The following is a 25,955-nucleotide window of genomic DNA, read 5'->3' as shown; positions in this document are numbered from 1 at the left end:
CACTTTAGCTCCTACTGTGTCACTTCCCAAGCATTTTTCTGCATGGTTAACCTCAATAAAACAAAGCATGCAATAGTAGTTTTCAGTCTTGACGAAAGAAACCCACTGAAAGACCTACATGCCTTCTTATACTTATATAACACTACATGATCAGGAGCCAGGAGGCCCAGCTTATTACCACCCATATTTACATTTGTTTTAGGCGGTGACTTCTAGTGGCTGAAGAAAAATTTGACAAGAGCAAAGGAGGAAATTGGGTCTATAAAGACTGACAAAGTCTTCAAAAACCTCTTTTCGACCAACGCAAACCTACTGTTGTACTTTTTCGGAGCTGGTGCTCAGAACCTGTTTTTCCACAGGCTCGAGAGCCACGTCATTACATCACTATATACATCTATATACGTGTCCGCGACTACAATAACAACGATGGCAGACTACATCATCTCTTTACAAATGTTGCTGCTGGCTTTGCGAGCCTAAACTGGCATCCAAACACAACTGGTACAACACATTTGTTGCACTCGTCTTGATCACTATGGATGGCGATTATTTTCTTATTAACACTAAATATAAGATGTTAATGTTAGACTTTGTTGTAAGCTAACCCGCTAACGATAGCCCATATCAGTCACATTGCAGTTAAACAAATAAAATAAAATGATTGATATACATTTTAGTTGGTCTTGTTGGTCACAATAATCCCACCCCCATGCAGCCCCTGGCGTTAACGGTTTGTGGTTCAAGACCAGCAAAGAGTTGGTGCTGCTCTGGAACCAGTTTTTCTGGTCCAGAGTCGGTTCTATGGCAGTCGAGTTTCAAGTCAAGATTAGGCTGTGGCTCAGAACCTGCCCTGGAACTGCTTTGGTATAAAAGAGAGGAGGTCAGTATTGACAAATGGCCCTGCTTAGTCCTGATTCTGGTTCTTCCATGCCTAACATACCTTCAGCTGCCACAGCAAAACAGCGTGGGCCTCCAGCTGAAGCCTCTGTTACCCGCTGCAGAGCTCTCCACTTCCTACCAGAGCTCTGAAGGCAGCAACAAAGCCAGATCTGGATCTGTCCGCTGTGGGCCGGTCGCTGCCGATGGCCCTGATGGAATCTGAGCTTAAGGAGGTTCTGGAAAACCTGTTGTGTGATTTTGTCAGAATCCAACCTGATGGCAGTGTGGCAGGCATTAAGAATAACTATATAGAAATAGCATAGCAATACTAATCTTTTTGCTTATGCTGGACATACAGAGAAATTAATATTAAATTGTGTGTATAATATACCAGTTAGGAGTTCCTTGTAGTTGCTTTAAATAGAAAAATCATAGTTTGTAAAATAAAAAACAGTCAGTGCGTTAGGATAAATATTAATCCATTAGTTCACTAAGTTCAAATCTTACAGTGTGCCATTCGTCAATAAATATACAAAAGGGAAAAAAAGGGCCAGAAAGATTACATTGCACAATGCTTCAAATTTCTTAGACCCCCCATTCACTTCAGCAGATGTCCAGTAGGTGATACTACACCCTTCTCCCTCCCTCACTGCAAAGCCCTGTTCATAACGCCTTGTTTACTGCATGTTGACATGGAAAATATTTTAGGGTGAAATAGTAATGATTCATATATACACACTGTCTCACTGTGCTCTGTGTTTGTCTTTAAACTTCACTTTTCCCCAAATCGTGTATATAAGCCATGTTTAGGAAGGGGAGATCACTCACTGCCTTATTCTCTGGAGTCTGACACACCTGGATGCACTATTTTACACTGAAGGAGCTGCTGCCTTTTTGTACTTTTTCATGGAGAACTTTAATGGGATTTAAGCCAACTGGGATGTTTTTTTTCCTTTTTCTAAACTGGGACTAAGATAGCGGGACGTTGGTGATGGCAACTTGGCAAGTGTCCGAGGAATAAGGCATTGTCACCAAGACTTATAATATTGAGCAATGTTTTTATGGCATTTAATAGTGCAACTATCATGTCAGAAATGTGGCATTTTTCAAAATAAGAGCATTTCATGTGCATAAAACATCTGCCAAATGCGGTTGGATAGAATTATATGAATTCTTTTGTTTTCCATTGACCTTTAAGGAGCTCAAAAACAGAAGAGGTTGTTCAATGACTTCCAGATAAATGGCAAGTTATTTCACTCCTTTCATCACCTGTATGCGTGTGTCTGGAGTGTGTGTGAGTGTTTACCCATAACAGCAAGCTGCTAATGCAGAGCTGGAGCAGTGGGCATGACGACATGTCTCCAGGCTTGACGTTCCCTGCTACCGTTTACTAAACACCCTCGATAGGACATGACTGTTTTAGTAAATACAGAAGGTGTGTGTGTGTGTGTGTTTTGGGTTGATTTGGTACCAGGACAGTTAATTTTCCCGTTCGGGTAGCAGACAGTTATATCCAAAGTCAAGTCATGCATCTCCTCGCTTTACTGGGAATAAAGCTGAGCAGATTTATGAGCTGCCACACTTTACAAACTCTTTATCCACCGCACAGTGAAGTGTGGAATTCTTTGACACTGCAATAATCAGGGCAGTTCTTACACACACAAATCCGTCATGCATAGCAGCTCTGGTGTAATCGTTCTCTGTCTGAGTTTATATTATAAACACCACACACTTGAGTCCACTGCATGGGCACGTACACACACGTACACACACGTACACACACATAAACAGTATGTTTAGGGGTGTGTGCGTTCCGTTAGCTCGACAGGTGTGTGGATGACTGCCACGAGCCAGGCAGCAGGTGGAGATGAGGATTTATAGATTTTAATCGTATTACTCTGTTGAGCAATAATTCTACTGCCTAGGGCAAGGAAGGGCCATATAGCTACAGTAACGTGTGATTGATGGATGCTGTGTTGGGTATCCCTGAATCGTGGAGAAACTCATGTACTCCAAAATCCATGTGGTATAGCTGCAATGTATGGGCTTCATTTTGAAACTGAATAAGGAGAAGAAAGGAGAAAATCAAAGAAATGTGAGTTTCTATGGAGGTTTAAAGTGTTTTTCTCTACTGGGAAAGGAAAAAAAAGCAGATAAGAAGAAATGCCAGGAGGAAAACAGAATAATAACTGAATTCTATAAGAAGTTAGACAAGTGTGATCTCTGCACGAAGTAGGCTAACTGTCCAAATAAAGGATATAAAAGAAACAGACAAGGGAAGTTCCAAAAAATATATTGTGTTATGAGTTTCAATAAAAGCAAATTGACTTTGCTTCCAGTGAGTCGGTGAGGTAAATCCCTCAGGTTTTACCGTTTCTTATCTGGAGGGCTCCATCTGGAAAGCTGCATTCTCCCTCTGACCTTGTCATTCCTATCCCTGGCGTGATTAACGGCTCCAAATTTGCATCAATTTGAAACTGTCTGAATAAGACAGCAGAAGTTGATGTCTACTGTTAATAAAGTCTCAGAGACAAAAGCCCTGTAACGTTCCTGTTGGCAGATACTCTTAGAAAAAAAAAATGCTGGATCGACAAGGCAAAAGGCCACCTCTGTTGTTGATGCCACATCTTACACCTGCCAGACACAGAGGAGAGGTTAACTGGCTGCACAAACTATTGAAAGTGCCAAGACAATTCTGGGATGGAAGTGTGACAAGTTGGGACAGTGATATTCTCATATTTACTCTGTTTTTTTTCTTTTGTCTCCTTTATTCTCTGCTTATCTCCTGCATCTTTCTTTCTATCTATCTGTTTTTTTAAAAAGCTCATGATCCGGTCTGTAATATCTGCAGGAAAAGATCATCTATTTGCATATGAATTTGGCACAGTCGGGATTCCCTGAATGAGTTCTGAGGTTTATGGAGTATGAGGCAGGACATTTCACAGGCTTAAATCAGATATGCTTGCAGCTCTGACATAGCTGATAAAGTGGGACTTTATGATCCATCAAAATGCAACCTCATCACTTGTTTGGAAATCAGTTATGCAAATTTTGACAGGTTGACCGTCTAACCTCCAACCACTAATACTATTGCGCCAGGATGTTATATTCCACTAGTTCAAGATTTAAGGTGTGTGGGTCTTCTTTCTTTCTTTCTTTCTTTCTTTCTTTCTTTCTTTCTTTCTTTCTTTCTTTCTACCTGTGTTTCTACCTGTGTTTAGTGTAAATTACTGTCATGCTGCCTATGTTTCGGGGTAAATAAAGGCCTAAGGGTAACAGCAATCAAAGGGCTATATTTATATAAATAACATAAGTGCAGCACAGCCATAGAACAGGAGTAAAATTATTGGCACATTCTATGAGTCCCAGTTAATCAACTTTAGCTAATTAAATAATAATAAAAAATGGATAATTTGTCGATTACCTAAAGGTTTGTGGGGGAATATTACCTTGTGTTCTACATGTGTGGATATAAAAAGTATTCCATGTTGTATTACTGTATGGATTACAAATTCTGTATCAAGAAATAAAACAGAAAGCAGCATATTACCCATTTCATGAATATATCAGAAACAACTGCTGTCTTATTGTCCAAATCTACACAACTCTTCCAAATATGACTTCACAAATGCACAATGCAGCTTATATGGTATCCTCATTTGTATCTAATAGTGGATTTTATAGCATATTATAATATTTATTATAGATTTTACTGAAAAAATCAAACCCTATCATTTGACTTGCATACTAGGTTTGAAAATGGACATTTTGCAACCAAAAACTGTACAAAGTCTGATAGTGTTGTCATTCCTATCAGCAAAAGCAGATCATAATGAATTGGAAACAACATAAACCAGACTGTTCTGGCACTGAGAGCTAGCGTAACGACTTCATGGACTTGCTATCAGTGGAACAGACTGCTCTAATTCTCCAAGCCAATGAAAGGCCTAATGGACTCAATGGGAATTATTAGATACGCTTTGTAAAAGCTTGAACAGATTCTGTATTATTACATCTCTGTTGTTGTGTTCTGTACCTCCTGCCTTTGTTTTGTTTGACTCATCTTATGTATTTTAAGTATTATTCTGAACACTGTACTTTTCGTTTGATTGTATTAAAAAGTATTAATGCAATGTTTTTCTGGGTACACTGCATATTACTGTATCTATTTTCTACCTTTTAAGTGCCTTTTTATGATGGAAGAAAGCACCTATGGATCTCTTTGTAAACCTGTTTATGCACATGACAATTAAACTTCAGCTTAACTCCCCACTAATGCTTGTATATAATGTTCTTAGCTTTCATAGACTCTCAGCCTTCCATTATGTTGAATAACTTTTGATAATAGTGGTGAAATCCATCCTAACATTCTACTTGGAGGGCAGATTTTGTTTATATAGTGATCTCTTTTGAGTCACTGTGCTTACATTGCAGTTAATTCGCACTTCTGCATCTTCTCAGCTCTTTACAGTTGGTCCCTCTGTCCTAATTAAGCTGCTTGCATCCAGTCAGCACTATCTGTGTATCGTTGGTGTGACGGACAGGGATTTAAGTGTTTGGGTGTAGCAAAGAGGGACAGCATGGGAATGTGGATTTCCACCGTTTAGGAGAATCAGTTAGCTATCCATCACACAAAGATCAGGTTACACCAACATGCAGGTTCTTCTCTACTGGTCATCGCTTTTCTGGCAGGACTGTTTTCTGTCACTGGGTGCTTATTGTGTTGCTTTGGGGGGGTTGGGTGTTTAAGAGAAACCATTAAGTAAATTGCTCCTAATAGTTCTGCTTTAATAAATAAAATAAATAAATGGAGAAAAAACACCTGTAGAACTCTAAAACCTTTTATTCATATCAAAAACACAACATATATAACATTCAGCATACATATGGAATGACTTTTATACATTAACAGCTGAACCAACAAACCAAAAATATAAATGTATAACATTACACAACACATTGACATATTTACAAAGTACCTAATTACCACTTTCACACTCCAAGACTGTAAATTCATCACAATGTTTAACTTAGTTCTAAAAGAAAATATGACAGAGAGCCTACCTTTTGCTAATTCCTACACACACTCTGTAGACAATGGTGTAATTCAACCACCCCTTTTAAATATGCTGTCTGGGCATTGTATGGGTGATACCATCAGAGAATCACAGATAGCAGTGTGGAATTACCTGATGTCAGCAGATCAGATCCAGGATCTGTTAATAATGAGTCAGATCTGATAGAGACTAGCGTTAGTTGGAATAAAAGCTGACTGAGGATCTGATAGTGGGGCCGACAGCGGTTTCAGGGAGTGACGCTTGTGGTCCGCTGCGGCTGACTCAGCTGTTACTGTGGGAATCAAAGCCTTTTTACTCTGCTGTCACACGGTATAATGATCTCAACCGTCTCAGTCAGCGCAAACTTTGTGTGTCTGTGTGTGTCTTTCACAACAGAGCTTCTCTCAAGCAAAAGTGACCAGACAGGTAAAAAAAAATCCCTATCAAGAGTCTTTTTAAACTAAACTTAAAGTCTTGGTATTAAACCTCTGTGCCCTCACGGTGGTAGATGATTCCTGTCGAGCTCAGGTTAGGGTAGAAATGGCCACTTGACCCACTGTACTGGCTGAGGATGGGGCTAGTGTAGCCTAGGGAAGAGTGGGTGGGTGAAGAGGAGAGCACAGAGGGAGCTGCCACTTGTGGTACCCACTCTGAGCCACCTGAGCTGGGGGAGTAGCTACTAAAGCTTCCAGGTTGCGTGGGTCTATGAGGCCCGTCTAAAGGAAGGTGCAGCGGCCTGCTCAGCCCATCAGCTCCCACCTCATTAGCTGCTCCGGCTGTCACTCCAGACATCTCAGATAAGAAGCTGCTGAGACAAGGTGTGGGGCCTGACGATGAAGGGGAGGGGATCCTGTCCGGCGTGGGGGAGATGTTGAGGGTATTTGAGTGTTTGGGGCTGCCCCTCTCGCTGTCACCGGACTCTGGAGCCCCTGAGCCGCCATCTCCACCAGCCAGGGAGTCAGACTTTCTCTTCCTTTTGCGGCGGAAGTTTCCGTTGTCAAACATCTTTTCGCAGTTTGGGTCAAGAGTCCAGTAGTTGCCCTTGCCTGTGATATAAATGTAGAATTAGTGAGGTTGAATTTTAATTTCAAAATGGGAAATAGCTTGGAGCACAACACACCAAAAGCACATTCACAAAGCAGTACAATAAAACCTTAAATGGAAATTAGGTTAATTAATGAGTCTTCCCTTGTTAGAGAGGGATATTCATAACAAAACAAAAATAAAATATTACCTGGATCATCCTCATCTCTTGGTACTTTCTTGAAGCAGTCATTGAGTGACAGGTTGTGCCTGATGGAATTCTGCCATCCTGCTTTACTCTTGTTATAGAAAGGGAAGTTGTCAGCGACGTACTGGTAAATCTGACTCAACGTCAGCCTCCTGTCTGGTGCCCCGTGGATAGCCATGGCGATGAGTGCCGAGTAGGAGTATGGTGGCCTGACCAGCTTCATTAGGTCTTCTTGTGAGGGGAGAGAGAACCAGCTCAGCTCCCCTCCTGGACCCCCGGCTCCAGCAGGACCCAGGTAGGGCCTCTGCATGCCGTAGTGCTGAGGGACAAAGGGAGGGCCGGGGTTACCGGGCGGGCCGGTGGTAGCCAGATATGGCGGTGTGTTGATGCCGGAGCCGTTGAACCAGAGGTAAGGGTTCGGGGAGGACGTGGTGTAGTCGCTCAGGTCGTAGGAGGTCGGAGTGGTGCGCTGAGGACTTGGCAGTGAAGGAGGAGGGTAGTAACAGTCGCTGTACATGCTGAGCTCCGGGGGCTCCTGGCCCAGGCTAGGGAACTGTGGGCCACACCGAGGAGGAGACTGGCCCTGGGCCTCAAATGAAGACATTGTGAAATTTCTTCTCACCTCTCAGAGTGTCCTCTTTACCCTTCGGCTTCAGTTGTCCCTCCTTTCTTTGCCAGTCTCTATTTGCAGCAGTTTTATCAGCTCCAGACAGTCCTTTTCTTCTTTTGACCTCTGCAGGTATTCGAATGTGAGCTGATCCAAATGGTGGTTGCTACACTTCCAAGTAGTAAGCGACTCCTCTACCCCTTTCTTGTCTGTTTGCCCTTGCTCTCTGTCAAGATGTCACCTGTCATACCTGCTTTATCTGTTTCCCTGGTAACGCCCCCTGCCTCATCTGATTGGTTGTTTTCTCAGGTGAGTAGTCCTGCTTTCTCTCTGTTTTTTTTCCTGCTGTCAGCTAGTTCAATTCCTCCAGGGGGTTTGTTCACCCTCAATTAAATAATTTTCCACTCAAGCTGTTTCTCCAACATTTATTGAGCTCAGTCATCTGTATTTTTTTTGATGACTATGATGCAAATTTAAACAGACTAAAATAATACTGTCTCTCCTATTTAGATTACATTAAAATCATTCTTTCTTCTGCTGTACTGGACAGTTTAGAAGACAAACGACCTTCTCCTGCAGAAGAAAGACCATTTTGTGACTAATGTTTTTCTAATGGATAATAATAGGATATTTAATGTCACATTAATATGACATTGCATTAATATTTTATGTAAAGCTTCAGCTACGCTTATAGCATAAGCTTTATAAATCGTGCCAATTATGATATGCTTGAACTTTGTTACTGTGTGCTTTTTAATATGTATAACTGTAAGTGTGATAGAGACTGGTGTTGCATGTAAATTAATGTCTTCAGTGTCTGGTGATTGTTCTGTATGTAGGGTACCTATCCGGGGAGATAGAAATCAGCTAATAGGCTACACTCATCTAATTTTTTTAGATTATTATTATTATTATTATTATAACAGCAACACTGTAATTGTCTCTGTAAAACAGCATCAAAATATAGTGGCAAAGGTACCCTACATAGAGTAGACAATAGAGTGGGCCAATAAAAGTATTACAGTGAATGTAACCTACAGGCTAAAGTGTAATTTTGAATATATAATATTTTGATTACTTCAATTCAAATTCAGGGGATGTAGCACATTCATTTTTACATATGAAAGCTCTCTTTTGGTAATAGTGTTCAGAATTATTGCCAACAGATGGCTTCAATAAGTTTATGAAATTAAGGTTGCTGTTATGGCGGGGGTAGGCAAACTGCGGCTCCGGAGCCAAATGTGGCTCTTTAGGCCGCATGCAGGGGCTCCCCGTGGCAGTGTCAAAAATATTATATATACTTTTTTTACATTTAAATTTTCATTTATCAATGGTGTAGGCCAAAAACAATTTGAATTATTCAATTGTAAAATGGTATAGCTTATTTTTACAGCATATTAAAAAAGTTTTGACATTTAAGTCAACAAAAAATGTGCTTCATAGCTTACGAAAGTCTCCGGCCCAACATCTTATTTTTTAAGTTTTGTCAGCTTTAAGTCTAGTTTTGATGTACTAAGTGAAAAAGTTAACTTTCAAAATCATATTAATAAATGCTCAATATGACTATTAATAACGTTAACCTAATTTAGACTTATTAGGCTGTTTAATTTTCATTTTAGGCTCAAAATAAAAAAAAGGTTTGTGGCTCCATTCCGTGATTTTTTCTCTTTTTTGGCGAACATTGACTCTTTTGTTAGTAAAGGTTGCTGACCCCTGTGTTATAGGTTGCTGTGTGAAAATGATCTTGACAACGTGAGAAGTTACGTCATCACGTTTTAAAAGGAGAGCGCGCATTGCGTCGTTTTTTTTTTTTTTGAAGGTAGCGCGAGACCTCTCCAAGTCAAACCGACGGTCGTATTATAGATTATAACCTCCTGAGAAAACGGTCTCTATCGTAAGTTGTTCATAATATAAGTTAATACATCTAAACTTCGTTAACTGCTGGTCAAATATTCCAGATACGATTTGTAGATACTGTTCTTCCTTTTGACAGCTCAAAATCAGTTAGTTTTGGAAGAAGCTAGCATGCTAACTTGACCTTGCTTACGTAGCGTCGTTAGCTAACGTTTAGCTAGTAGCTAATGTTTACCTCTGCTAATGGCTGTGTAATTAACTTAAGACTATGCCCTTGCCACCACAACAAGCTTACGTCAAGAGCGGCTTGTTGTAGTTAGCTGAAGTCTTGCATTTTTTTTGCGGGGAATTATTTGTGTGACCATCCGACAGCTGATAACAGCCATATACCGGTTTATAATTTAGATGGACGCTTCATCTCCGCTGCCCGAGCTGCCTCAGGAAAGCATTGAGGACGTGTTAGAGCTGACCAAGGACTTGGAGATTATTATAGACGCCGTTGAAAATATGTCAGGTATGTAACTTAATCTTATTGCATTGTGACATGGTGACAGACAGACTACATTTAACCCTCTGGAGTCTCCAAAAGCTCCAAATCATGACTTCTTCATCACATCCAGACTTAAAAACAAAGCAGCGTGGAGCTCTACCGTAAATTTACCACTAAAGTTCTGGCTGTAAACTCAGTTTCAGTTTGATGATGATATACCAAGTAAAACTGGAGACAAGGTCAAATATATTTTGTATAAAATGATAGAACTGGATGTAACCCTCTTATATGTTATATTTGCAACCTTTGTTCACATTTGCAACATTTAAAATTCTTTATTGAGCATGGTAGTGTTTTGAAAGTTAAAAAAAATGATTCAAAATCACATTTTATGTTGGATTGGAAGGACTAAAAAAGACACAAAATGACAAAAAAATTACACAAAATGACTAAAAAAAGACACAAATGAGTAAAAAAAGACACAAAATGATTTACAAAGACACGAAAAAAAAAAAGACTCCATAGAGTTAATATCGCTGGATGTGTTTTGCGTGTAGCTGTGGTAACTAACATAAAGTTCCATGTCTAATAGCTGTCCTTTGTTTTGTCCACCTGTAGTGCAGCTGACTTGGATGGGTTATGACATGGTGGCAGTGCGGACCAGTCCTGAGCTTGGGGTCTCCATGCAGAAACTGGAAGAAGCCTTTCATAGATGTAAAGCTTTTATCTGTGGAGACCAAGAGCCTACTGCCACAACACCTACACGGATGTAATATTAGACATTTCTGAGTACTGCACTGAGAATGAGTGAAAAGGGCTGATAAAGTTTGTAAATATTGTTTTAAAGTAAATGCTGAAAGCACTGTTTTCATTATAACCTTACTGTGGATAAAGCAGGTTTTTGGACTGATTTCTGCTCTCTGACTGTTTGCTGTAAAACAGAATGTTTAATTCACAAATGCGAAGCATGCGCCTCTTTTTGTTGTTTGTTGTATTAGCATGGCCTGCAGATTTGTTTGTTTTGAAGTTTGGAAGAGTTCTGATCTATTAGGCTGTTAAATTGTACAATTAAAAAATGTAAAATGAGAATGTGTTCTGTTGTCTTTTCTAAAGTCATAGACTTACATGCCTGGTATCTTATTTTGTATAGTATTATTTTAATTAAGTTTTATTTGGACACATAATTGCATTGGATGCTCATAAGATTTTTTGCTTGGTATATTATTATAGTTGACATAGCCGTTTTTATTCTGATGCGTTTATTTTACAGATGGAAAACACAAAAAACGGCACAGAACAAGCCTCCTCAGCTGCCTGCATTGATCTGGAAAACATACTGAAAGGGCTGGACTCCTTGTCCTACTGCATGGATCAATTGGCATGTATGTTTGACTGTCTCCTCTCTTAACACCTCTAAAATATCAGTAAGCATCAGTCATGCCAGAAAATGACCTTGATGATCGATTTGAAAAATATGCAAAGTGCATGATGTAAATGTTATCCTAGATCTGAAATGTGATAGCCACAATTGGATTGTTGTACACCAACTGCTGCTTAACTTAGCCTTGCTTGTAGATGTCAGTGGTGCGCAGTTACACGGTGCAACATGATGTCTGTCAGATCACACGCTGCTGATGGGTAGATAGGACTAACGGAAGGATTTCACACACATGGTTGTCCATCATGGATTTGATGTTAGGCATGCTGTTGCAACTACTTTTTTGCCACAGGGGACAGTTCATGGGCAACAAGGCAGTCAAAGTAGTGTGCTTACTGTCTTGTCTAATGTGCTTTCTTTACTAAGTCAAAGCCCAGAAACAAACATCATAGGCGTGTTTGTTTTGGCTGTGTCACCTTTTTAAAAAAATGTATGTTTTTAGCTTCTAGTATACCATTGTATACTGACAATAAATTGCAAAATACATGCTCTAGCAGATGTCAATCAGCATATTTAATACAGCTGCTGAAAGGTACAAATTAAAAGCCTATTAAAGACAAAAATAATAAAATTTTCCAAAAGATGAACTGCTCTTTTAGTTTGTCTGTGCTGTGTTGACCTCAAACTGTTGTAATTGTTCCAGCTATGAGTAGCTCCCCTGTTTTCATTGTGCATTGCAATGTGGAACAACTTTGTCCAACAACACCACCCTGAAAAAAATCGTATTTAGTATGCATACTGGATGTTTTGTGCAAATTTGATTTACGGTAGTTTGTTTTTCTGAGTAAACAAAAACATTCAAAACCTTGATAAAAGTATTGGGTGGGATAGAATAAGGGCTGAAACGATTGTTTTCGTTATCAAGCAATCTGCTCATTATTTTTTTTGATGAATCGTAATTGGTTTATAAAATGTCACCAAATAGTAAAAAAAAAAAAAAAATACCCCTCATCCTTTTTTTTCTCTAAATCCAAGGTGATTAAGGATGTTGTTTTGTCTGTCCATGTTGTTTTGTCTGTCCAAATTATTATGACATAAAAAACAGAAAAGGTTAATTGAATGTCAAAGTAGTTTATTATTTTTCTGAAGCTTGACTAATCGATTAGTTGACTAATCATTGAAGATTTGAATTGAATTGAAAGATAACTCAGGCATTGGAAATATCTGAATAAATAGCAATTTCTCAGTGATCAAAAACATAATTTATTTTGCTGGGGCAATTTACTGCTGTTTAAATACTGTTTCCTTGTGACAGAGGTACACTGAATACCAGTAAAGATATATTTTAACAGGACAAAATGGAAAGGCAAATATACAAGTGTCAATCAGGTAATTCCATGACGTGGATTCTTATGTTTAGTTTATATATGACTTGCATATTATATCTTATATAGGACTTTTTTCGACATGTTAGACCAGAGGCACTCGTAAAACAAGGTATTTGTTTCCTGCCTGCAGTACGGACCCAGTTGATGCAATGTGATCTGATCGTTTGTGTTGGCCACCCTGACAAGTTGGCGTTCCTGAATACCAAAGAAGTTCAGCAGCAGCGGCCCCCAGCGCGACCTGAAAATGAAGCATGAAGAACCAAGGTAATGCTGTGTGGTTTAAGAAAATAAACAAGCCAAAAAGCATACCTTTTCTCTCACACTGTTTACTAAAAATACAAGGGAAGTTACCAAAAAAAGGACAACCAAGGAGTTGCATAACAATGACCTTTGTGTTTGCAAAAAAATGTGACATTTGTTTTGTTGTATTTAAAAGGCAATGCATGATAACAAATTAGCATGAATAGAGGGATGCAAACACCCACATTAAGCTTGGTGTTGGTGCTGGTCAGAGTCCCGCAGGGTGCAGCAGACAGCACTGGCTCTTCGCTTCAGAGCTTTGGTCTGTGGCATCAATGAGCAGCAGCGGGGTGTGTGCGTGATGGGTAATCATCTCCCTCACCCCGGGGAAACTCTACAGCACAGCAGCACACAAAAAAGATGACAGGGACCTAATGACGCAGCGCAGCACAAGTCAGCATCAAGCGCTCCCTGAGGCGTGCCACAAGATATGAACTTTTCAGTGTGTACTTCAAGTGAACACAGACTGGCTTTTTCCTTTCATTTAAACATTGTAGTTAATGGCATCATCATTATGAGTTTACCTTGGTGTCTTTGTGGCTTTTGCCGAGAGAGAAGAAGTTGCCTTGGCTACGGATCATTATGTTGTAAACCTTGCCTTGTTTCAGCAGCATTAGGGTGTAGGGGTGCTCAACTGCCCCTTGGGTGCTGTCCCTTACCACAAATGCCCCATCCTAAAGACACAAATAGGGACAAATTGACACATACAGAAGCTGCAAATAAAATCCTGTGAGATTCCAGCTGCATGTTTGTGTATATGTGTGTCTGTGCTTTAGAAAGAGGAGGATGACAGACTGAGAGACTGTCAGAGGCAGCACCTGACCTTGTTCACCTCTCTGAGAGCAGCTTCCGCTTGATGTCTGGTCACCTTTCCTCCATACCAGCTGGGATCCAAACCCTGCTTGCAACATAATAAGACAGTCATAGTAAAAAAAATAAATAAACCAGCGCTTTCTTCTCATTTTTCTTTTGTGGTTACAGAAATGCGTTTCATTTCATTATAGTTGTTGTAAAATAAATGTTACAGATATTCACTAGGTTGGGTAACTGGGAATAAAATGTAAATCTCTTGAGATTAGAGCAGACACACGGGTCCCACCATTGTGTTCTTTTTACAACATCGCCATCTACTGTTTCCCTTCTGAAAGTACTGAAATTGTGTAGTTGCACAGAAAAGCTCACCCTGAATATCATGCATGTTCTCTAGCTCCAACAATATATACCGTATGGATAAGTGGCTGGATGTTAATTCAACTCTTGATTCTCACCTTACTTGGTTGGGGTATTGAATTGTTAATCTCATCAGGCAGTTTTGGCACAGGAGGAGCTGGAAGGAGTTTACCTGCCCTAGAAGGGGGGTAGAAAATAGAGCATTATTGAAAAAAATCGGTAAATAATTGCACTACTCAGAATGAAGGGTTAGAATCATAATTTTCCATGTCCTACCTGTTGGATACATCTGCATGTTTGGGGACTCTTGGTTTAGGGATATTGCTTGTGGGTGAGCAAGGAGCCTTGACAGCACTGCCCTCTTGTGGACATAGTGGATAGTGTGAAGCAAAATGTTGAATATTGTAACAAGATCAAGACTTTGCTGGTTCATCTGTTAGAACAGGGGTGTCAAACTCAAATACACAGTGGGCCAAAATTTTAAACTTGGACAAAGTCACGGGCCAACATTGATATTTATTGAAAAAATTGACCTAAACAAGTTCAAACGAAATGGAACAAGCAAAGCTTGATATAACTTAATATTGCAAACATTCAAAATTGAATATCAAATAAAACAAACAAACACATCAATGGCATTAATTTCTTAAATAAAATTTAAATAAAAATCGTATGTCCCTTTATTTTATATGCGGCCTTCTTTAAATTTAAATTTAACAGTAATCTTTTTCCACAGGCTAAAAATAAATGTAAGAATAAAATAACAATAAACCAAATGACTTATAATAATATCCTTCAATGAATGTGCAACCATTCAAGCCCATGCCTTGGACTAGCAAGAAAAAGTGCATATAGACAACTTTAATTGTTGCTCAGTTTGCTTCCAAAACACGAGCAGAGCATTCTGGGATTTGTAGTATTATATTTTGGTATTTCCTCGCGGGCCAAATATAATTATACTGCGGGCCAAATTTGGCCCACGGGCCAGAGTTTGACACCTCTGTGTTAGAATCATTCCAAACATGATAAGCAGCACATACTTGATTTTGTAAGGTCTGTCTGACCAGAATGTCCAGGCTTCTTGCTCCTGTCAATGTGCAGAGTGGGTTGGATGGCTGGGTTCAGAATGGGTAGAACATGTTTTTTATAAGGCTTAGATCATCATCATCATCATCATCATCAACAAGTGAGAGGGTTTGGATGTTTTAAATGTACAGTCACCTGGTGCTCTGGAAGGTCTCTGAGGGGTATGCATCATTCTTGGTGGACAAGGTTGTGGAGGTTTTGAAGTCCTTTCAACAGGAACAGGAACTACTTGCACCCATACATAAATAAGTTTTGGTAACACTTTATTTAAAGGGTTGTGCATAAGACTGAAATGTTTAACACTCTTTTTTTTTTTATCATTGCGACTGCATACAGCATACGTTGATCAATTTAGGGTTTTTTTTTGCCTCGGTGTAGCCAAAATATAGACACTCATAACCTATTAAAACCACATTTTTTGAGCCCACGACCATTGCAAATTCCTGCGTTTTATTAGGCTTCAATCTAGAGCCCTGGTTTCAATATAATATTTTTTCCTATTTTCCACCAATTTGATCTATTTTTCTTATGTGTACTCTATAGAGACAAATACATGCAACTTCCTTGTTTCCACTAGGGTTATTGCTGCTGTGTTGCAGAGAACTGTAGTGTTTGATGCAGTGCATCAAAATGAATTTTCAAATGCATCAAAAATATATTTCAGTTGTTGCACATGATTGACATATCTCACACTGAAAAAAAACGTGCATATATTACTATTAATTTTTTTTTCTCATAAAAAAACAGCGGCATTAGAAAATAAACTTAATGTAGGCCAGCAACACTTTAGACAAGACAAGTTTTTTCTCTTTTTGATCCACATAACACCAGTTGTAGCATTATGTAAACATAGCATTTAAAGGGTTAAATTTATAAAAATGTATGAGTATTTGGTAGTTATCAGTTTGTTTAAATCTTTAATTGAACATTTAAAACTAATAATATAATTTTAAGGTAGTTTTTGTCACTGGCATTTGTGTCTGCTGGACATGTGATCTCCAATTCTGCTTCAAGCATATAAAATAAAAGGCTGTAGATACACTGACATTGTTACACATGATTGCATTATATTGTGTACAGTACTGACTGTCAGGAAGTTTATCCCCTCTTGGAGGGCGTTGTGGCTTCATGATGTCTGTGGGGGAAGGCCTCTCGTGGTCTTCATAGATCTCATCACTGTCTTCTTCCTCAGCTGTTAGCAGCTCAGTCAGAGCACAGATGTAGCTGTCGTCCTTTTGCTCCTCGTCCGGTCCTTCATAGTCATGATCACTGTCATTGTCCTGACCACAGCCCAGACATGTGACACAAGTAATGAGCATGTAGGCAACTCAGATAACAGAATACAGTTTTGTGAACAATTCCTTCTGTTATAGGTTTGTATCATTTAAAGTGGCCAAACTTATAAAAAAACAACTTGTAGCTTTTTACTTACAAACTCATCAGAGTCCCAAACTTCTTCCTCCTGTACAAATACTGTAGGAAGATAAACAAGGTAAAAAGAAAAGTATGAGGCCTGATGGGAAGATGGCTCTGTGGTATCAGTGGCATAGTTGAACCCAAGCTCTTTACCTTGTTTGGGGGACTTTTTTCCCAACGATCTGCATAAAAAAACAAAATAAAGTTACGCATGATTGTTCACTTCATATTTGGTAGAAGCTTTAAAATATCAGTTTCCTCACTTAAGACCAAACGTCCTCTTCTGTTCCCCGTTGTTGATTTCATTTTGGATCTTAGTAATTATTCTATGAAGATACAAGACCTTTGTTTATCAATATGTTTGGTTAGAAAACTTTTTAGTGTCAATACAAAAACATGTTTTTGTTCAGACTCACGGGACATAAAGGCCGGGGAATACTTGAAGGTCACATGCAGTCATTTGCTGGATGATATAATTCGAATATTAATAAAGAATAGTATTAGTAGAATAGTATTTCAGAATATTACATAGGTATAAAGGCCTCCAGAGATACATGCACACTTACCATGAACCATGCTCCAGTTATGCTGCTCTTTATCACCAATTTGTCACAGCCGGATAATTTTAGCTGAGAAAATGTCACACACTTTTAGAGCAGGCAAACGTTTACAGTAAGGCAAGGCAAGTTTATTTGTATAGCACAATTCAACACAAGGTGATTCAAAGTGCTTTACATAAACATTAAAAACAGCAAGACACAATTGAAAAAAGTAAAAACAGTCAATGAAAACAGGGAAATAGAAATAAAAATACAAATTAGATAAAATAAGATACAGCAGGATAAGAAAAGAGATAAAATAATAAAAAGTGCAAGTCAAACATTGCGTAGTTAAAAAGTAAGGGCAGTAGAGTAGAGCAGATAAGTGTTAAAGTTAAGAGTACGCTGCAGTAAACAACAGTGTTTTTAGTCCTGATTTAAAGGAGCTGACCGTTTGGGCAGACCTCAGATCTACAGGTAGTTTGTTCCACAGGTGAGGAGCATAATAACTGAAAGCTGCCTCACCCCGCTTAGTTCTTGTTCTTGGGACACGCAACAAGCCAGTTCCAGATGACCTAAGGGGTCTGGATGCTTCGTAGAGAGGTAGCAGATCAAGCATATGATTTGGTCCGAGACCATTCAGTGCTTTGTACACCAGCAGTAAGATTTTAAAATCTATCCTCTGACTCACAGGAGGCCAGTGTAGTGATTTAAAGTATGTTTGTGGAGTTTTATAATTCTATGGAAATACGGCATCATACTGCATCAAACTGTGGTTAAAAACAGCACAAAACGGCACATTTTGAAAAAAAAAAATCTAACAATGCTTAGATTACTTCAAGCGTAATGTATTTAATCGAATATATCGTTTACTTAGTTTCATAGTTGTATAGACGTGATATATGAAGTGTTAAATCAACATCGCAGAAGTAACAGCCTTTAAGTAACCGCATTTTACAGAAATGAGAAAAGAGTTTTACAGAAGATAGAAAAAAACATTTTTATTTCTCCCTCAAGCTGCTCTTTTGATACTCACCCTCCTCATGTAGTTGGCCAGATTTTTGGGATTCCATCCCATCACCTCCGATTTTGAAGGAACATTGTTTAAACTCATTCTTGTTTCTTGACAGTATCACATCCACTGCGCACAGACAGCAGGGGCTTTTGTTTTGTAGGCTCACAAAACTGCTGTTGAAGTCTTCAACAAACCTTTTGCATGAAATCTCTGGCCTTTAAATAGGCATACTCATGTACACATCTGTCGTGTCATAGACAGAAGTAGAAGTTTTCTGTGGTTTATATGCACTGCAGATAGAAAATAACTGTCTCTAAACACAGCACCTGGTGATTTCCTGCCCTAGACTTACTCACACAGCCACAGGCTTTGTGTTGCATTCAGTGGTTATGATTGTATGTGTGCTAACTTATGTGTCTGATATTTGACTGAACAGCAGGATCTTGATATGTGAAGCAGATTTCCTAAACACTTTTAGATATAGGATCCAAATGGACTGCTCACACCTAATGTGGATTTAATGCTCTGCTGTAGTTAAATTCATATTAATGTTGCTGCTTAGAGATAGTTTTTGCTTTTTATTCTAATTCATAACATGGCCTTGTTGAAGGCTGTGTTAGATGTTGTATCACAGCCTGCAGCCTGTGTCGGGCCTCTTGGTATCTCACACCCAGGTGAGAGAGGAGGGCAGCAGAGAGAAGGGATGATCAATCACGCTCAGATCCCCCTAGACCCCCAGGCATGTCTGGGTGAATACATGAGTCCTCCTGGGGGGTCTCTGCGGGAGCTCACCTCCCCTCCCTCCCCTGTTTTCCTCTTCTGTCCTGATTGGGGAAACATACCCCCCAAAGAAAGACACGATACCACCACTGTGGAACAGGCATGAACTACAGTATAATTTAAAAAAAATAGATGCAGCATTTTTTTTTAGCAATATTGAATCAGTTTAAGATTAAAGTATGTCCTGATTCTCTTTATGAAGTCCCAAAAGGTTAGTTTCTCCAAACTGTTTCAGGATAAATAACTGACCCTCTCCCTAGAAATTGCACTATTTAGAGAAAAGTGAGCAGCTTTTAGAGCACAAGCAAGCAACAGCATCATATGGGACCAATATGGAACCAATAATGTACTCAGTGGAGGGAAGAGATAAGGGGCGGAACGGAGAGGGCTTCCAGTGGGGCGAAACCTTCATTAACGCACAGCAGGACAGCATGGGAAATACAGGACATCCCTAGAAGCAAATAGACAAATGGGAAGGATGGGAGGGAGTGTTTTGGTCTATGAAAGTGTTACTTGTTTTTTCGAGATTCACATTTTTTACTCTTGTTGTAGTTTCTCAGATTTTCTGTTCTGTCTTATAAAACACTTTCTGTCCGAGAAACCCATTCTGTCCTACATTTACCCATGGGGTTTTAGCTTATGTGGATATGTGTGATGTTTGTCAGAGTGTTTAAGTGTTTCTAATGCAGTTTGGGTGTTTTCTTTTATCAGTGCATGTGAGCTAGTATGTCAAATTTTAAACAACAAGCAGTCTGGCCTCCATTGACTTTAATGTTGCCAGAGTTGTTGGGGATCCTACCTGCTGCATGGTTTGGAAACAGAATCTGATTGTGATTATTTTGACTGGTATTGTGATTCGATTCATGATACTGGAGGGAATTATGATTCCCTCCAATATAATAATAAATATTGCACCTTCCTGCAATTTGGATATTGCACTAGTCTATATTGTGATTCGAATAATAGTGCAGCCCTCATCTAAAGTGACACCAGTTGATCAGTTGTATAATGTAATGATAATCCATGCTGTAATTTCTCACTTATCTCCTCATTTACTGCTTCCACTGTGACTGCTCTGTAAAGATAGTAAGACAGCCTCATCCCACCCCCTCTCCCCCAGGCATGGACCCCCCCATGAAGGTAATATCCCTGCCATCACTCATTTAGCTGGGACAGTGGCAGATTTATGACACGTCCAGCTGAGAGGAAGATTTTTGGAGATACAGGGGGTAGAGGAGAGAAGGAGGCAAATGAAAGGCTCTTAAAACACAGATAGGCCAGTGGGCGGAGACAAGGCTTCCCTAAGACCTAATTACTTGCAAATTATAAGATTAGAAATTAACTTGCTTTCAAGGCTTATTTATAACTGTCGCCTCACTGGATTTACTATGTAATATCTGGACCCCAATGTGACCCACTTTACTGAGAAACAGTAACCGTGAAGTTTGGTCACAATTCCTGTCACAGTCTGCGTTTCCCCTCATAGGCTTTGATGTATTGTGATACATTTGCATTGGGGTGTGACAAAGACTAGTACGGGATTATCAAGCCAAATAGTAACTTCTACTGGTGGAAATGCTTCCCTAATTTGTCTTTCAAAGCTTTGAATGAAATCAATACACGTCGACATCAAAGTGCTAGTGGATCAACGCTGGATCAACACCTTGGTTAGGTGCGAACTGCACCATGTTATCCATGTAATCCTCTGTTAAGTGTATTCGCTGCATTCTCATTCTAATTGTGTGCCCTCTTATAAAACCCAATGATCCTGGGATTTATTAAGTGGAACAATCGAGTGTTTATTTACTGAAATAAAACGAGATTAAGAAGTTTTAAATGTTAACTTTTATTTTAATTAAACAAAACACAATATTCATAAATAAACAAGTATTTATACAAGGAGACATAGAAAGTGCAAACAGACATTAACGATCTTAATATGGGCCATTTTATACAGACTATACTGTGATGTTTTTTCACTTGGGTCCACGGTATCTCCGTCTGAAGCCGTGGCCATCAGAAGCTTCCCTCTTGGCGCACACATGTTTTACTATAACCTGAGAGCAGTCCTCACAGTTCACCGTGCAGCACCAGTGGAATTTGCAGTTGCAGCTGCTGACAACCTCCGTGCGCTTCTCCTCCACCCTCAGGCCGCATTCATGACACAACCTGCGGCAGCTGCGCCTCTCCCACTGCGTTAGACCCTCTCCGTGCTGCACACACTCCCGGCCCTCGGTGCCGTACAGCCCCAGGCTGGTGTTCTTCTTGCAGTAGTCCGGGGAGTCCTCCAGGTAGATGAGCTCCGTCGGGGCCACGCTGCCAAACGCGTCCACGATGGCACCTCGGTTGTCTGCGCTGTTGCCCGCGCGCGCACGCTTTTTGTCGATGTCCAGTTTTTGGGCATGGCTGTGCTTCATCTTCAGGTAGTTGCCGATCTCTCTGAAATCTGACAGCTGAGTCCAGCAGGTTTTGACACTGCAGCTCTCAGACATGCCATGGCACCTACAGATCCGCTTCATTGTTGCCTTCACGGCCTGTTGGAAACCAGGGACAATTGATGACTGGCCTCTTGAGCTAATTTAATGTCAGATAAATATCTATGGCATGGCCAGAACTTACCAGCCGGCCAGCCGCGTTGTTGTGCAGGTTGACAGCAGCCCTGGAGTCCTGACCTGTCTCCTGCGCATCCACGTACTGTTTGGAAATCCTCTCCCCGAAATCCACGTTATCACTGCAACCTCCCCACAACCAACCACGACCACCTGCACACACGATATTACACAAATCAGGCCACAATATTCAACCATCTGACCATCCGAAAGGAAAAATAACTTGAATCGCTTATTGATCCCATATAAATGTTATACACACACACACACACACACACACACACACACACACACACACACACACACACACACACACACCACATATTCTGAGTAGGCCTTATACGTTCTAGTTTGTGTGAGAATATCTCACCAATTTTTCCGTTCTTGGAGACATCACAGCCGCAGTTATCGAGGTCTCCCAGACTACAGTTCCTGGTCAGAGTGTACATGACTCCCGCTGCACTGATGGCGTGGACGAAAGAGGTCTCTCTGGTGGCTGTTAGTGAGAGAAAACGGGCAATCGTGCTTAAAATAACCCAAGTGATCCGCAACCTTAACAAAATACTGCAACTGTGCCTTTTATAATTACAAAAATTGAAAGAAATAGGCTTCTCTATGGCATGAATGTAACAAACATCTAGGCTCACATTGATATTGATGTGTGAACACATTATTATACTATGACTGATACATTTCCATTTCAGTGTATGGTCCTATGTTATTTTATATCCCTTTTACGCATTTTACGCATACATTATTTTTTTCCTGTAATAATGTATGCGCTGAATACACAACTCAATGACGGAGTTGTGTTTAGAATCTAAACCCACCTCGTTTGAGTCCTTTGAGCTGAGTTGCGCTGTCGGGACAGTTCCATCTATCCCACGCAAACTGGTGTTTGCACTCCTCGATCCCAGTCTGTGCGCCTCCCTGCACGCTTCTTGCATAGGTGAGATAGGCCTGCAGGAGAGGCAATGTCAGTTTGTGACCTGATTCACAATTTGAAGTGCTATCCATAACTTGTAAGGTTGTCTCTTCTATTATATAGATTATTATTTACCTTGGGTCCCGTCATAAGAAAGTTATTGGCCACCCTAAGAAGAACATAGAGGATAAATGATGACATCAACCTTAGGTTAAGTTTACACATTAACAATGTTGCAAGCAAACAGTGCAGTTAATCTCTTACCAAGCATGTCCCGGACACATTTTGTATAAAAGAGGCAGGAGCCAAAATAATAAATGCACCATGTTCACCTCCACTGTTATCCTCAGAGTAGAGCTCTAGTTATTTTGGCCCTGGGAGCTGCAACTTTCTCTTTTATTTGAATGAAGAACAAATGGAACTCTTGTTCTTTGTCCCCGAGGTCAGAGGACGCTGATTGGTTGACGAGTTCAGGAAACGCCTATATGCGCACTTCAAAGGATGGCATTAGTTACCAGTTTATTCTCTTCCCCAAGGCTGTGTGACACCAGGGCACCAATATACAAAAAGACTGCCACAGAAAGGATCAGTCTGAGTCATGCGTATTGTAGAAAAAATATTTATTTACATTTTCAATAAAAATACATAAAAACATTAGACAATTTACGGACTTCACAGAAGACAAATCCGACCAGTTATGCCCTAAACACCAACATAAACGTGTGAGCATGCGTAGAGTTTGGTCCTCAATAAAAAGTTGGATTTATATACAGAATCAAATCGATAAGATCAAGTGCAGTAAAATTCTTCAGGTACGCTTCAGTTGTTGTGATAGTTGAATATAGCTATAACATTCTTATTTATATGCAAAACGCTGAATAAAAAGTGATGATATGTTATGTATATATATGTATATATGCTACACAACACCTTTATGGACCAAAAAAACAGCAGTGAACGGCTCCTCTCTCTCCGTTGCAGGACGGAGAGATACAAAAGATCCTTCGCTCCTACAGCCAATATCCCCTCGGGGATAAATAAAGTAATTTTGATTTTATTTGACTGATTTGATGATATTCAATGCCACAAATGCCAGTCAGTGCCGGCGCGCACGGTGTCTGCGCTTCGTTTTATTATGAGGTTTCCTGACACCTTCTTTACGTGCACAGTAATATTTAGTAACAACTTGCGTGCATTTGTCACACTTCACGGTGCAGCACCAGTGAAATTTGCAGTTGCAGCTGCTGACAACCTCAATGCGCTTCTCCACAACTTTGAGGCCGCAGTCAAAGCACAGCCTGCGGCAGCTCTTCCTCTCCCACTGGGACATGTTCTTGCTACCTTTTAGACACTCCCGCCCCTCGGTGCCCGGAAATCCCACGCTCTGGTTCTTAACGCAGTAATCAGGAGAGTCTTCTAGGTAAATGAGCTCAGTACGGGGGATACCCCTAAAAGCGTGCGCCATGGCTCCTCTGTTATCCGCGCTGTTCCCAACCCTCGCCGGCTTCTTGTCCATCTCCAGCTTCTTTGCATGCTCGTGCTTCGTCTTCAGGTAGTTGCCCACCTCTCTGAAGTCGGCCAGCTGCATCCAGCAGGTTTGGATGCTGCAGCTGCCAGACACTCCGTGACACTTACAGGCTCTCCTCATGGTAGCTTTGATTGCCTGCCAAGAGAGTCAGAGTGTTAGTTGGAAATCAGTCACTTAAACTTTTAATTCATATTTGCATTTGAGAACATATTCCATAAACGTGTTAATACTCTTCAGTGACTAATAATAGTAAAAACATATCTTACCAGTCTGCCTGCCTCGTTGTTATGCAGGTTGACTGCTGCGCGAGAGTCATGCCCACCTTCCAGCGCGTCCACAAACTGTTTGGAGATCTTTTCTCCAAACGCCACATTGTCACTGCAGCCTCCCCAAATCCACCCTCTTCCACCTGGAGATTAAAAAACATTATTCAGTTATATCATTAAAGAATATCACGTAATCTAGTATGGCTATAAATAGAACACGTATAGCATAAACACGTACCTGTCTGTCCAATTCTGGAGTCGTCACAGCCGCAGTTGTCAAAGTCTCCCATACTGCAGTTCTTAGTGAGCGTGTACATCACTCCAGCCGCGCTAATGGCGTGGACAAAAGATGTTTCCCTTGTGGCTATAAAGTGACAAAAAAGAAAAGCACAGTGTTTCAGTTTGCAATCCAATTTGGCACCATAAATACGCCATTACTGCACTGAAATACTGTGCGTAAAAGCTGCGGGAACCGTGCGTAAAGGCATTATTGGAGATTAATGCGGTAATAATGTTGGGCATTGTTGGTGTTTTATCAACGTGTTTCCAGCAAGTAGTGTATGCTGATGTTTGTGTGTCCCTTCTCCGTGGAGGGCACAATCAGTGCCTTCTCTGAACTGAAGGATTAACTTTGCGCAAAAGGGCTTCAGCAAATTTGTCAGTTGCTAGAATTAAACTCGCCACCGCTCCACTTCAGTACTGCAAGTCATAAATATAATAAACATATATTGATCCAAATGTCTTACCACTTCGAAGGCCATTGTGTGTGGATAACTGGAGCGTGTTTTCTGGGCAGTTCCATCTCTCCCACGCAAACTGGTGTTTACACTCATGTATTCCACTTTGTGCGCCCACTTGCACACTGCCTGCATATGTCAGAAAGGCCTTGGGAAAGAAAAAAAGAGTAACGTCAGTCATTGCATTTAATCTATACGAAAATGAATTGCCATTACAAAATCAGCTTTATACATAAGATGTTTTACGCACAACATAGTCTTAGATAGAAATGTATTTACCTTAGGTCCAGTCATGAGGAAGTTATTCACCGTCCTATAGAAAGAAAGAAAACAAGACAGCCACGTTAATCCCAGCTCACCAAACCAGCAAACATAGTAAGCTTCAGTTTTAAATGAATTCATCCAAAAGTACATGACATACCAAGCTAATGTAAAGTGAACATGACAGCACATGGACAGAACCACGGCTGGAAGGAGATGCAAAGGTCCCATCACAGCTGTATTCCAAGCGGAGGCCTGTTTGTTTGTATCCCAGATGTGAGTGCCAGGAGAGAGGAAGGCAACTGAGGTTGTAGCCAGACTTAGCGCTGATGATATTTATATGGTCTTGCCCCCCTTGATTGACAGCTCTCGTCCCGCAGGTAACATTTCACTGTGAAAATGCGTCGACGACGACAATGGTTGCCACGTCCTATAGACA

At 40.3% G+C, this 25,955-nt stretch overlaps 5 protein-coding genes across 5 annotated transcripts; 1 reads left to right on the top strand and 4 right to left on the bottom strand.

Annotated features, from left to right (window-relative positions):
* Positions 1 to 6,416: 6,416 nt before the first annotated feature.
* foxi3b (forkhead box I3b) lies at positions 6,417 to 7,771 on the bottom strand. Its single transcript, XM_059346808.1, has 2 exons — positions 7,171 to 7,771; positions 6,417 to 6,982 (listed from the first exon to the last, which is right to left on the bottom strand). The coding sequence occupies exons 1-2, from the start codon at positions 7,769 to 7,771 to the stop codon at positions 6,417 to 6,419; spliced, it is 1,167 nt and encodes a 388-aa protein (XP_059202791.1).
* Positions 7,772 to 9,526: 1,755 nt separating this feature from the next.
* On the top strand, positions 9,527 to 11,207 carry syce3 (synaptonemal complex central element protein 3). The gene is made up of 3 exons (XM_059346336.1): positions 9,527 to 9,668; positions 10,034 to 10,142; positions 10,737 to 11,207. Exons 2-3 carry the CDS (start codon positions 10,034 to 10,036, stop codon positions 10,889 to 10,891), a joined length of 264 nt encoding a protein of 87 aa, XP_059202319.1. The 5' UTR covers positions 9,527 to 9,668; the 3' UTR covers positions 10,892 to 11,207.
* Positions 11,208 to 13,367: 2,160 nt separating this feature from the next.
* On the bottom strand, positions 13,368 to 18,524 carry lcp2b (lymphocyte cytosolic protein 2b). The gene is given in 14 exon segments (XM_059346335.1): positions 13,368 to 13,518; positions 13,709 to 13,858; positions 14,008 to 14,082; positions 14,453 to 14,531; positions 14,631 to 14,715; positions 15,395 to 15,469; positions 15,570 to 15,668; positions 16,519 to 16,720; positions 16,873 to 16,913; positions 17,010 to 17,038; positions 17,120 to 17,182; positions 17,273 to 17,374; positions 17,376 to 17,485; positions 18,432 to 18,524. Coding segments are annotated over 14 exon segments (1,314 nt in total). The 5' UTR covers positions 18,510 to 18,524; the 3' UTR covers positions 13,368 to 13,392.
* Positions 18,525 to 21,024: 2,500 nt separating this feature from the next.
* Positions 21,025 to 23,050, bottom strand: LOC131982024 (protein Wnt-8-like). Its single transcript, XM_059346580.1, has 6 exons — positions 22,989 to 23,050; positions 22,860 to 22,893; positions 22,630 to 22,759; positions 22,170 to 22,295; positions 21,810 to 21,952; positions 21,025 to 21,724 (listed from the first exon to the last, which is right to left on the bottom strand). Exons 1-6 carry the CDS (start codon positions 23,048 to 23,050, stop codon positions 21,167 to 21,169), a joined length of 1,053 nt encoding a protein of 350 aa, XP_059202563.1. The 3' UTR covers positions 21,025 to 21,166.
* Positions 23,051 to 23,820: 770 nt separating this feature from the next.
* On the bottom strand, positions 23,821 to 25,803 carry LOC131982026 (protein Wnt-8a-like). The gene is made up of 6 exons (XM_059346582.1): positions 25,677 to 25,803; positions 25,535 to 25,568; positions 25,265 to 25,403; positions 24,757 to 24,882; positions 24,519 to 24,661; positions 23,821 to 24,387 (listed from the first exon to the last, which is right to left on the bottom strand). The coding sequence occupies exons 1-6, from the start codon at positions 25,745 to 25,747 to the stop codon at positions 23,821 to 23,823; spliced, it is 1,080 nt and encodes a 359-aa protein (XP_059202565.1). The 5' UTR covers positions 25,748 to 25,803.
* Between the last annotated feature and the right edge of the window lie 152 nt (positions 25,804 to 25,955).

Source organism: Centropristis striata, chromosome 12 (assembly GCF_030273125.1).
Source record: "Centropristis striata isolate RG_2023a ecotype Rhode Island chromosome 12, C.striata_1.0, whole genome shotgun sequence".
Taxonomy (NCBI): Eukaryota; Metazoa; Chordata; class Actinopteri; order Perciformes; family Serranidae; genus Centropristis; species Centropristis striata.
The sequence above is the reverse complement of the archived record's forward strand: the minus strand, read 5'-3'. Positions and strand labels throughout refer to the sequence as shown.

Bases quoted from the DNA above. Each gene is read 5' to 3' on its own strand.
- foxi3b (XM_059346808.1), bottom strand. From the start codon at position 7,771: ATGTCTTCATTTGAGGCCCAGGGCCAGTCTCCTCCTCGGTGTGGCCCA. The intron at 6,983-7,170 runs GTAATATTTTAT...TTTATATCACAG, and splicing joins AAGAGATGAGGATGATCCAG to GCAAGGGCAACTACTGGACT.
- syce3 (XM_059346336.1), top strand. From the start codon at position 10,034: ATGGACGCTTCATCTCCGCTGCCCGAGCTGCCTCAGGAAAGCATTGAG. The intron at 10,143-10,736 runs GTATGTAACTTA...GTCCACCTGTAG, and splicing joins CGCCGTTGAAAATATGTCAG to TGCAGCTGACTTGGATGGGT.
- LOC131982024 (XM_059346580.1), bottom strand. From the start codon at position 23,050: ATGGTGCATTTATTATTTTGGCTCCTGCCTCTTTTATACAAAATGTGT. The intron at 22,760-22,859 runs GTAAATAATAAT...CCTCTCCTGCAG, and splicing joins TTCTTATGACGGGACCCAAG to GCCTATCTCACCTATGCAAG. The intron at 21,953-22,169 runs GTGAGATATTCT...TCGTGTGTGCAG, and splicing joins CTCCAAGAACGGAAAAATTG to GTGGTCGTGGTTGGTTGTGG.
- LOC131982026 (XM_059346582.1), bottom strand. From the start codon at position 25,747: ATGGGACCTTTGCATCTCCTTCCAGCCGTGGTTCTGTCCATGTGCTGT. The intron at 24,883-25,264 runs GTAAGACATTTG...GTCACTTTATAG, and splicing joins ACACAATGGCCTTCGAAGTG to CCACAAGGGAAACATCTTTT. The intron at 24,388-24,518 runs GTAAGATATGTT...CTCTCTTGGCAG, and splicing joins ACAACGAGGCAGGCAGACTG to GCAATCAAAGCTACCATGAG.